This window comes from Ruditapes philippinarum, unplaced genomic scaffold, assembly GCF_026571515.1.
Source record: "Ruditapes philippinarum isolate M1 unplaced genomic scaffold, ASM2657151v2 ctg11097_1_1_1_1, whole genome shotgun sequence".
NCBI classification, from domain to species: Eukaryota; Metazoa; Mollusca; class Bivalvia; order Venerida; family Veneridae; genus Ruditapes; species Ruditapes philippinarum.
Genome location: NW_026860013.1, coordinates 17,212 through 29,676, shown reverse-complemented (window position 1 = coordinate 29,676; position 12,465 = coordinate 17,212). Strand labels below are relative to the sequence as shown.

Below are 12,465 nucleotides of genomic sequence, written 5' to 3'. Positions count from 1 at the left end.
GTTTTCCTGCTTTTTATGACTTTTAAATTAGGAAAAAGGCATGCATTTAATGAATTTCAGCTGTATGTGTGAAATATGGCCATCCGAAGAGTTTCGAGTGATGCAAAATCATTGTATGGAGGTAAATTTGTGCTGGAAATCACTTTTAAGGGCAAGTGGATATATAATCTAGGTTTTCTGGTGAGATTGTGACCATTTTAAAGCTGAGCGAGCAAGATCGACTAGTCGGAAAATTTGGTTTTTGCACTGTCACTTGGTGAATTTCGATTCCCTAGGAGACCCACATTGTGATGTCTATAATGCTGTGAAGGCCCTGACAAATGCTTTGTCTCTTTGTTTTTGACTTTACACATAAACCTATATGAACATTGTGCATGCCAAATAGATTTTCTACTGTGTAGGACTGAAAAAAATAGCATATATTAGTGTCTGGCAGGAACATATCTGATATATTTTGTGCCCCCCCCCCCCCCACACAGTGTCACATGAAGCCAGTTTATTCTTAAACTGTATGGCAATTTGTTGAATATTTCTTCCACATCATATGACATAAGGATATATTTGTGAAAATTAGTTGTATAGATAGTATGGAACCCATTTTGTCTACACCTTATATTGGGAATTCTTTCTTTCTTTACATGTACTAAAAACAGCGTGCCGAGGGCTGAAAATGGGGCAAACGGTATAGTTCATTAAAGGCACATATAAAGAAAAGCAAACAATTCCTAGCAAAATTAAATCATTTTATTTATTGAAATATGCATGAATTTGCAGAAAAAGTCTGTATAAAGTTCAGCAATCAATGTTAAGGTGCTCCTTAAGGCAGCACACCACACTAAATGAAGCCGCAGCTTCGAATGGCCAGGGAGGATTTCATGGATATAGTGACTATTGTGGATTTAAATGACTGGTTGTCTTTAAAATGCATTTTCAGCATGAAATTTGTTGTTGTGACATGTAATACGATCATTTGCAAATTCGAAAACATGGTTAGAAATCACATGCTGATAATAATTGATGTCAAGGTCGCCATTGTTTGTAAACATTGCTTTTAAACAGCATGCTCGGTGAAAACAAGTAATTTTACAGGGGGGTACAAACTTTCAGCAATAGCAAAAAATCTACAAGGCCAAGCACCTATTTCTTTGTGATATTTTGCATGCATAGGGGTTGCAATAGCATGTGACAGAGTTTGGTAAACCGATATTTTTAGTACTTGTTTTGCCGGAAAGGAAACAAAATGTTGTTTTGGGTCCTTCTGGACCGGCTATAAATTTGGCTTACGGGGAAAAATTGGATTTTTAAACTCCACTGTATACATGGGAGATCTTACAGATGGCAATGGGATGACATATATTTCTTAAACAAAATGTTTCTTTCCAGGTGTAGTTTGGATAATTATCAACACTATGCTTGTAGAACATGAACGGCAAAACTAAATTTAGTGTGAGTGCTTAACCTTATTAACGCTGCACCGGCGATCACACGTTAATTTGCCTGTCTAGAATATAAACGAAAAAGGCCATTCAAAACCTACTGACAAATTGGTAATGGTCACAAAATTAATCATTATTATTGATTTATTACTAGCTATATTTTCATAAGAAATGTTGTCAATAACGATTAATATTAACTAATAAAACAATTATTTTTTTTGTAAAATAAAAATTCGAGCCGACCGACCAAAAGTAGATTAATTTAAAATTTAATGCTTATTGTTTGATAACGTTTGGAAATAAATGTTGGATATTAGGAAATTTTCACGTACGAGTAGATCATTGGAATATTTCATAAACAATACTAGTTTATAATTAGATCGGATATAAATAATTCGGAATACTTATATCTAGCATGGGAAACAAAAATTTGTAATCTGCCATATATCATTTTCCATCAAACGCACGTTTATGATCCTTTAAACGCAATACCTAGAGTGTCAACACTTTGAATCTTTAACCCAAATTCAGTATTTTCCTATCTATTATATATCAGACCTCCGAAAAAGGGCCTTCTCCAATTGAAATTTTCTTAAATCTATGGCAGTTTTCCCAAAAATCTGAACTTACACCGCTTTTCTAACCAATTAAGCATTTCGCAATAATTTGCCCAAATCAGAAGGCTAGTCCCTTCCAATAACAAGAAAATACTGGGAAATTGTATTGGACTATGCATCATTCCTTTTGAATTGATCACCATGCACTACTGGTATATTTAAAGTGAATGATTTCCTTTATTTGCTATATTTTTTCTTGTAATAATTTAGCTTTTCTAGTATGATTTCTTTTAACACTCTTCTTAAAGGGTTCTTTTCATATTAAAAAAAGAACACCTTGAAGAAAAGTTTGTATGCGTCATATTCGTATAAGAGGAAGATTTAATGATTTTGAGTTGTGACATTTCTGCCCACGATGATTTGGCTGTAGACATCGGCCCATATCCTAGGGACTCTAAGTTTGATTTTGACTTTTCTGTTTTATCTTAATCATTTTTTTCTTTTTCATATGATATTTATGAATTAGAATCTTGTAAAAATTAACTTGTCTGTACAGATTTATATAGGACAACCTTGGGCAATAGTGATAATTAATGTGATTATTCCCACAGTCGGGGAAAAGTTGGGAAATTTTGAAATTGGTTGATGAATTTCGAAAATAGCAAAAGTTGGGGAAAATTCTGGGAATTTTATAAGAGATAAGTTTTATTAATTCGCAAACAGGGCATATTTTGGCAACTAACTGAATCAGCCTTTATTAAGAAATCCGCCCCAAGATAAATCTGCCCTTTTTCTGCTAATACTAGTACATAGATGTTTTAAATAGAGCTGTCATTGATTCAGTGCAAAGCATATCAACGATATATCGATATCAAGTGACTAAAATCAACGATACACCGATATATCGATAATATCCTGTACTCACTTGTCTGTCATTCACTTTCATACCTGTTTCAATCATTTCAGTCAAAAACATGTTCTGTACAGTGTCTTGTCCACTGCATGATTTTTTCAAGACAATATTTTTGTCACCATTGCTATGAAATAATTCCACTATATAACAAAAGCATAACAATAGATATAAATAACTGCTTCTGTATATATTTTGGGTGAATTTTATAATTTCTAGACATTTAATTTTTAAGTTAAAAGTATCGATTTTTTAAAATGTGTATCGATTATTGATCGGCAAAAAAATATCAACGATACATCGATATTGTCGATATCGATGACAGCTCTAGTTTTAAACAAGTAAATAATTACGATGTTCTAAAATTTGACATTGTTGGTCCTAGGTTGACTGTTTTACTTTATAACTAAGGTTGCCAAAATCTTGTATATTAATTATTGCAGTTTGCAGAACATTTGTCAAAATTGTATTTGGTAATAGTAATTATAGTATATTGCACATCATGTCAGGTCATTTATGTTTATCTGAGTTTATCAAATAATAATCTATCTATAATTACATAAAATGATAATGGGGTGATAGATAAAAGGAGACCTTGCTCTTAAGGTGGCTTGCTATCTTTAGGAGGAACTCATCATGAATGTTTTGTTGATACTTGTATGTAATACAGTATATGGCATGATTTAGTTTTGAGTGACCTAGTCATCTTTCTATAAAAAGCTGCAATATGAAATAAACATTTAAAATGTGAATGTGGTAATGTGTTTGTATCTTATTTCATTACATGAATTATCAAAAATATCAATTGAGGAGACTGAAAAATACATGTACATGTATATCCAAATGTATATAATGTTCATTGATAAATATTATTTTAATTAATCAGATTTGAATAATTATCTAGTTGTCTTTTTTCAATAATTACAGCTGATATTGAACAGGCAGACTGGGGCCGAAAATGCATCGAGATTGCAGAAAATGAAATGCCTGGTTTGATGCAGTTGAGGAAAAAATACGGACCTTCACAGCCTTTGAAGGGAGCGCGTATTGCTGGATGTCTACACATGACAACACAGACAGCCGTCCTCATTGAAACTCTCACAGCTCTTGGTGCAACGGTAAGAATTCCAATATTTGAGCCGCGTCACGACAAAACCAACATAATGGGTTTGCGACCAGCATGGATCCAGACCAGCCTGCGCATCCGCGCAGTCTGATCAGGATCCATGCTGTTCGCTATCAGTTTTTCTACTTGTTATACGGTTTGTCAGCTAACAGCATGGATCCTGATCAGACTGTGGATGCGCAGGCTGGTCTGGATCCATGCTGGTCGCAAACCCATTATTGACGCTGCTCATTTATATCTGAATCATTTAGAATTTGGTAAAAAGGACATTATGTATTTATATTCTGCCTGAATAAGTAATTGCTTTGTTATAGGTATGGCATGTTTTATTTAATGCTGCAAAAAAATTTATTGTGACAAAAGTTTAGAAATGTATTTAAAACAAGATAAAAATCTCCAAACAAAAAAGAAAAACAACAATTTTTGCATAACATTTAAACATAAACATTTAAATAATGAAATTAACATTGAGTAAATGTATTGAATTGTTCCAAGCATTATTTCACGATTCGGCACATTGTTCACTTTTAGAGTGGAGTTTTGTCTGTCATGTATTAAATAACCCTTTTAAGTTACATGTAAGGAATATTCTTTTTGGGTATTGTGAAAAATTGACCTAAAATGGTCAAAATTTGCAGCAGTTCTTTCATTACCTCATTTTGTGCAAAAATGTGGTTCATGACTAGGTGTTAAAACAAATTCTTAAATTTTTTTGTTAATGTGATAAATTTAATTCCAGGTTCAATGGTCAAGTTGCAACATTTTCTCCACCCAAGATTTTGCAGCCGCTGCCATTGCTAAAACTGGCGTACCAGTCTACGCATGGAAGGGCGAGACTGATGAGGAATACATGTGGTGTATTGAGCAGGTTAGATAACTTCGTCTTTACTCGATGATTTTTTTATCGAGTACAAAATTATGAACTGGTTTGTTTGACTACAGAAATTACATTTCCTGGTCTCCGAACTTACCTTTTTTTTGCCAACCCAAGACTCAATGTACCCTAACTTAACCCTTTCCCTCATGAGCATATTGTGAAAAATGGCCGTTTTCACTGAATAGCCTCCTGTTACAAGTTCAAACTGCTATGAAACTATGAAAAATGCTTCAATACTAATCAAACTTGGCACAAATGTTGACTGGACCCTTGCCTTTGTAACGACATGCTCAGTCTTAAATTTCCTGTTACCATGGCAACGAGGGGACATCTCAAAATTGCCAAAAATCACTATTTTGCCTTGATTTTTTCCATCAAAATTTATTTCAAAGTGCTGCAACTTCTCAAAGGATTAAGATAGAGTGAAAGGCTTTTCAGCGTTGGTTACATGTTACCTTATGATCGACCTAGGGTCATTTTTAGCCTCTCACAAGTCCAAAATTTTCTTGGCGATGAGGCCACATCCCCCTTCTGGCAACCCCCTGATTTATTATTTGGATGGGGGATGGCGCCGAAAAAGTGCTCACTTTTTTTAGCAACAACATTTCTCAAACGAAAACGTGTGTTTTCGGGCCCAAATAGTACAGTTTTTCACTATTTCAGGCCTAAAAAAAAGGGGGGGGGGGTCGAAAGTGCGTTGTTTCACGTATATATGAGGTAAAGGGTTAAAAGACTTCTTTTCAGGATATATATAAAATGATAAAAAGTATAAATAATTACTGCCTACCTACTCTCTTTGGATCTGAGATCAGAAACATAACTTGATTATGTCCTTACACATGACTGTAGTGTCAAATCAGCTGCAAAAGAGCAGTAAATAGTTGCAGCTGCTGACTTGTTTAATATTTACTGCTGGGGATATTGCTTTGTATGTTGAAAGGCTGTGAAGCTGGTTTAACTATAAAACCTGTATTGTGTTCTGTCTCCAAAAATACATTAAGCACATATTGTTAATTTTTAATACTAAACATCAAATGTTCAATATTAAACATAATATTACTCCTAGATCAGTGTGTTTTAACTATTTGTTTATTAAACATCATTTTATGCATACATTGTAAAGTTGTAATACATGTATAGTAAAGTAAATGTTTGTAATTGAGAAATATGGCTACTGAGTCAGTTAAATGGTGGAATTGTATTATAATTAGATTGTGTTATTGTAATATTTTTTCAGACACTTGTATTCAATGATGGTAAACCTCTAAACATGATCCTTGATGATGGTGGAGATCTCACAAACCTTGTACATGAAAAATACCCACAGTATCTTAAAGGTATAACTAGCAACATTGTCACATAGATCCAAAATATTAGGGAAAAAAATTAACACATTGTGCATAGAGATAAATGGAGCAAAAATTTGAAAATCTCTCGATGATGATAATTGGATGAAAAGCACATGAAGGGGCAGAGTGAACTTAAGCATGAAATAGTTCAAATAGTTACTTTATGGTCACTTGGAATGGAAGTTTATTACATGTATAAATATTTCCAAAAGCAGTTTGATTTTATAGCTTGAGCTTCAGTACTGTCGATACTGCTCTAATTTTGTGCAAGTACTCTGTTATAAATGTTCAGAGTCTGATTTTGCTCTTTTAAGTTGTATCTACTCTTAAAGCTATTAATCTGAAACAGAAATACTGTTTTTAATCTTGTAATTATTGTTTTTGTATCTTTTATAGTACTCTAAATAATCTCAACAACCTAGAGCTTTGGTTTTTACTCTTACCTTTGTTGGATAAAAGAAATTTGTTAGAACTCTTTTATCCTCTTGTTTATCACTTTGACATCTTATACTGTTTGATTGCCTTAATTACTCTTTTACACTCTGATGCAGGTGTTCAAGCTTTGATATTGGTGTTCAAATTCTATTCTTACACCTTAAATCCTGTAATTAATATTTGAGCTCTGTTTTCAGATATCAAGGGATTGTCAGAGGAGACAACAACTGGTGTACATAATCTCTACAAAATGATGAAGGATGGTAAATTGAAGGTTCCAGCTATTAATGTCAACGATTCTGTCACAAAGGTACTTAATAATTTGAAACACTCTGAGTAAGTTTAATAGCCTTAAAGCTGGCTGAATAAAAACCTCTGAATTGTATTAATAAAAAAGTAAATTGGTTTAATGTTCGCCAATTCCAGGTTTTCATACTGCAAGAACCTTTTCTTTTGATGTTTCCATAATATTTAGATATCACATCCCACTTTCATGATAGAACAAAATGTTTACTCGAGACAAGTCAAGTTAACCAAGGCATTGGTCAAGGTCAATTTGTAAAGGGTGAACATTTGTCATTTCAACAGCAGTCGATATTCAATACAGACTTCTCGAACATGTTCACGAATAACTAATAATTAAAACCTGGTACCCAGGGCTGGCTCGGAAGGTCATTTCGTAATGTCAGCATGCCAACAAGTCGTGTGACATTATGAATTGTTTCCCTGTTACGTCACTTAAGGGTATATACATGTACCAGATAAATCATGTGAGGTTTGCTTTCTTACTAGAATCCAAGAAATTAATGATTTTATATTGATGTTATGAAAATCATACTATCAGGCAAAAGTTATGGACTTCATTAGGTATGCATTTTATTTAAGAAAATGTAGACCCATGATTTAATTCTCAAATATTTTATAATTGTTTTACATTTTTGTATATTTAGAGTAAGTTTGACAATTTGTATGGATGTCGTGAATCCCTTGTCGATGGTATTAAACGTGCCACAGATGTTATGCTGGCTGGTAAAGTTGCCGTTGTCGCCGGTTACGGAGATGTCGGTAAAGGCTCCGCACAGGCTCTCCGTGCTTTTGGTGCACGTGTGATCATCACAGAAATCGATCCCATCAATGCTCTGCAAGCTGCTATGGAAGGTAAAATTTACGTACATTTATTTTAGTCTTTAGCAGTGTGTGTACAAGTTAAGGTGAAGCATTTTACGTTTTGTTTTAGTTTAAGACCATATTTCTCCAATAACTTGTCACAGAGTCTGAATATTATTTGGTGTGCAGATAAATTGCCTAAATTTGACTATTTGGGTTTAGGAGTTTAGGTTTCAATTTAATGGGATCAAGGCCGTTGAATTTGTTTACAGTATTTTCATGCCTTTCCCCATAGCATTATTTGTTAAGTGTGTAAAGGCAGAACATGTTAGTATCCAATCATTGAGACAGTGTCTTGTTTCTAAAATTAAAATAGTGTCTATTCTTAGCGAAGTTTTAGGAGGGGAGATGGGGGATTCACTCGTATTTTTGAGAATTCCCCCCTAATTTTTCAGAGTCGGGGAAAATTTTACATAGAGAAAGAAGGAAAAAGATCAACAAATGTAATAAATTTTCACTTTTCCTATTTTTTGAATCCTAGAATAGACACTGTTAAAATAATTTTTTTCATCAAATGTAATCCTACCTTTTTTTCAAAGCATTTCTATTATATGAAATATTATATACAATTGATTTCAGGTTATGAAGTAACAACCATTCAAGATGCCATCACTAGAGCCCGTATTTTTGTAACGGCTAGCGGTTGCAAGGACATCATTATGGGCAAAATGTTTGAACAAATGTTGGAAGATTCTATTGTGTGTAATGTTGGACATTTTGATTGTGAATTAGATATTAAGTGGCTTAATGAAAATTGCGAGAAAAAAGAACAGATCAAACCACAGGTGAGTGATATAATAATTACCTGAATACGGTCCTTATTAGGCACATTTTCTGCATTTAATTTTACATCTTTTATAACCTACTTTTAGTTGCCAACAAAACTGATATTATTTTAATGTGTTCTATAAAACATTCATACATGATAGGTGTAGCAGGGAAATAATTGGGTTATTGGTACAACGAGGTTCATCTCTAGAAGGCTAGTAATAAGTTTTAAGCTACATGCCTCACGATGATCCAAAATACTTCAAGAAAACTAAACTAGAGAAAATTATAATTTGAATTATAAGTAAAGTAAAAAGAAGAGGCAGGGTACAAGTAAATATTTTACATGTTATATGCAATTAATGACTGATTTTGCAGTATTTATCTACTATGTGAGTCAGTGCTCATGCAATAAGGTGTGATTTTGTATATTTTGACCTCTTTTTGGTAATTTACATGGATTTTAAGTGCCATTTGCAACGTGTAAATTACTTCCATTGTTCTCTTCATAATATTTAACTTTAAAATACATTCTCAAAATTTTCATGAAAATTAGCATGAATCTGGAGGCGTGCTGCTTTAATATACGTCATTGATGCTATCAAATTCAATGAAACCTTTATCAAGTTATTTTTTCACAACAAATAATAATCACACATAGAAAACACATTGCCTAATTTATGAAACACTTGATGGTTATTTGAAAAAACTTCCCATTGCTCGATTTTCCCATTGAAAGTCATTTGTATCATCATGATACAGATTTGAATGAAAAAATGTTGTCCCTTGTTTTTGACATTTGACTTTCAAATGGAAAAATTGTGTCCAAATTTTGTTGACTTGCCAGTTTCAAAGTTAACCTTTTGGAGTTTGGTAGTTTTAGTTTTGTATGAGAAATGTCCATTATCATGTAGTTATAGCATGATGGCTATTATTAACGTTCATGAAGTAAAATTTTATCTGGCCCCCTCTCTTCAAAATGAACTACTGTTGTTCATAAGTGTAACAAATGTATAGATTAATCAAACCCAGGTTCAACATATGTGCCATACTGATAACACTGGAGTTTACATCTTGATAAAAACCAGTTAAGCTATCTGAGAAGGTTGTAAGAGAATTCAGGGACATGTACATATCTGGCGAACGTCGGTTCATTCTCGTTTGAGCCAGTTTTCTTCTATACAAGTTTACTAGACTGATCTGTAGTTAAAGAAATATTTGTCTGTCAGTGAAAAAGAATTCAAGGTTGTTCCTTTCTGACTGGTTAAAATCTAGAACATGAAAAGAAAATAAAAAAAAATAAAGCCATTAATTGTGATAAGCAAGTCTTTTCCTTAATTTTTAACCTGCAAAGTTTGTGCTGCCCTGTTTTAATTTAATTAATTTTGGTACAATCCATATAAATAACATGGGATTTTAATATCATAATAGAAACCTTAACGATGAGTTACCAATACTACATGTATAAAATTGAAGAAAGAAAATAACAACCTGCACCTACAACTTACACGACAAGACAATTTCTTTAAGTCTCACTTTTGTACATGCATTAACAAAAATACAACAAAGTTAGCAAAAAAATATATGTTCAAAATCACTCTAAAAAAGTTACGAGAGAGACTAAGAACATGATCATAAATTAAAACCCCATTTAAAACAACCTTAAACAAATGTTAAAAGCTGAAATATGTGGCAGCAATAAAACTTTACAAGTTAAATACATTTTTGTTGCTTTTTGTCTGAATTGCGGATATTTGCTACAATATTATTTTGCTATTGATTTACAGGTGGACCGATACACACTCAAGAATGGTCGTCATATCATCGTGTTAGCTGAAGGACGTCTCGTAAATTTGGGTTGTGCCCACGGTCACCCTAGCTTTGTAATGAGCAACTCCTTCACCAATCAAGTATTAGCTCAGATCGAACTTTGGACCAAGTCAGACCAGTACAAATTAGATGTACATATGTTGCCCAAAAAGGTGAGTTGATTTACATTATTACTGTTAAAAATGTTCGCTTTTAAGAATATCTCCGAATAAAAACATTTTCAGGATTTTACCTAATTCACTTCTTTTGCTTTCACATATTTCAGAGATAATAAGACAAATTAGTGTCAAATTTAAACGATTCTAGTATTTACAAGATGATAATAGTGTTTAATAGTTATAGTATAAAATTATTTCACATCAGAATAAAAGTGCAACAAAGTTCACATTTGAACATTTATTGTACCAAATAAGTCTTTTTGAGAGGCCTGCAATGATGAGCACATGCTGTACGAAGCAAGGTGATACTAGTAATTCACCTCTTCCACACCAGCTCTTTTGTCGAGAAAAGATATGAAACAGTTGCCTCCCTTTAGCTTTGTTGAAAAGAAAATTAATTATTAAAGTTACAATAATAGACCTAGTATTGTACTAGTTCAAACTTGCACATTTATGCTGTCATTTTGGCTGCTGATTTTTGTATTTTGGATACTGACATCCCTTGAACTAATAATGACCTGCTCCAAATACAAAGTAGTTCAAGTGCATTTCACATATTCAGCAGGGTGGGAAAAAGACAGATTCAATAGACCATGTTTGTAGTTAAAGTTTTTTTTTTAAAAAAAGACATGCCCAATATTGATTTAATACCTTGATTGTATTACTATATGTTCAAAGTGAAAATAACATTTTTGTTAATTTTACAGTTGGATGAAGAAGTTGCTCTTGCTCATTTGGATCATCTTGGAGTTAACTTGACCAAACTGTCTGACGACCAGGCTTCATACCTCGGTATTCCAAAGGAGGGACCATTCAAGGCCGACTTCTACAGATACTAGACATTCTGAAATAATTATTGCAACCTTGGTTATACAAGGGAGTAAAAAACAACAGCTGTCCTGAAAAAAAATCGAAGTGACCGTTTCTGGAAGCTGGAATTGTGAAAATATTTTGAAAATATTAAATGAGGGAATTATTTGCACCTTATATAACATATTACACACAAAAATACATCATGATAATCTGATATTTGACAAAATTTGCTTGGTGAAAATGTTTTTAGAAAAAATATGGATATTAATTTAACAATCTGTAATTTGGCTATAGCAAGTCCATATTCTGATTAAATATGAATAAATAGAACATTACATGTTTTCTTACATATTTTGTGTGTGCAATATTACAATTTTACTTACAGGCTTATGAGAATTTTTGGTCAATGTCCTATTAAAGCTGATCTCATGGACAAAGAAATGTAATGTTTACTTAAAAAAAAATCATAATTTTATTATCTAGTTGTGTAGCATCAATCTGTTGAACACAAATTTTGATTAAGATCATTAAAAACTTGATGAAATATATAATGTACATGTATTTAAATTCAAAGATTTACATTTTAACAAAAATCTTTGTTAACATTGTTGTTGTTAAGATGAAATCCATTTAGGGAAATAAAAAAAAAGCACAAAAAACCCATTATTTGTTTATCGTTATTTTGTCAAATTTCTGGTTATTGTATCTTTAATTCAGACACAAGTTGAATTGAGACTTGCAGTTTAATGCCATTGACAAATATATTTGCATACAAATTGACCATGCGTGGAGATGGGACCCTGTGTTCATGTCATTAGCAATGGACCTTTTAAGTTTTTAGGGTGAAAAATTGCTCGTAAACGGTATTGCAAACCAAACCATGTGTTTAGTTTAAACTTGGTCAACCATTGACACCAAATGTAGCAATTGGATAGCCAGTCGACCAATTTGCATATACATGTACATGTAACTTAAAACACCTGAAAGTCCCTTGTTCAACATAAAATGACCATGCGTTGAAATAAACCCCTCATTTTTC

At 32.7% G+C, this 12,465-nt stretch overlaps 1 protein-coding gene across 1 annotated transcript; it reads left to right on the top strand.

The window, feature by feature from the left end:
- Window positions 1–3,805: 3,805 nt before the first annotated feature.
- Window positions 3,806–12,089, top strand: LOC132758621 (adenosylhomocysteinase A-like). Its single transcript, XM_060750313.1, has 8 exons — window positions 3,806–4,021; window positions 4,769–4,897; window positions 6,144–6,243; window positions 6,888–7,000; window positions 7,641–7,848; window positions 8,437–8,642; window positions 10,413–10,607; window positions 11,321–12,089. Exons 1-8 carry the CDS (start codon window positions 3,887–3,889, stop codon window positions 11,450–11,452), a joined length of 1,218 nt encoding a protein of 405 aa, XP_060606296.1. The 5' UTR covers window positions 3,806–3,886; the 3' UTR covers window positions 11,453–12,089.
- Window positions 12,090–12,465: the final 376 nt, after the last annotated feature.

Coding starts and splice junctions, on each gene's coding strand:
- LOC132758621 (XM_060750313.1), top strand. CDS start 3,887: ATGCCTGGTTTGATGCAGTTGAGGAAAAAATACGGACCTTCACAGCCT. Junction 8,643..10,412: donor AAGAACAGATCAAACCACAG/GTGAGTGATATA, acceptor ATTGATTTACAG/GTGGACCGATACACACTCAA. Junction 10,608..11,320: donor TACATATGTTGCCCAAAAAG/GTGAGTTGATTT, acceptor TTAATTTTACAG/TTGGATGAAGAAGTTGCTCT.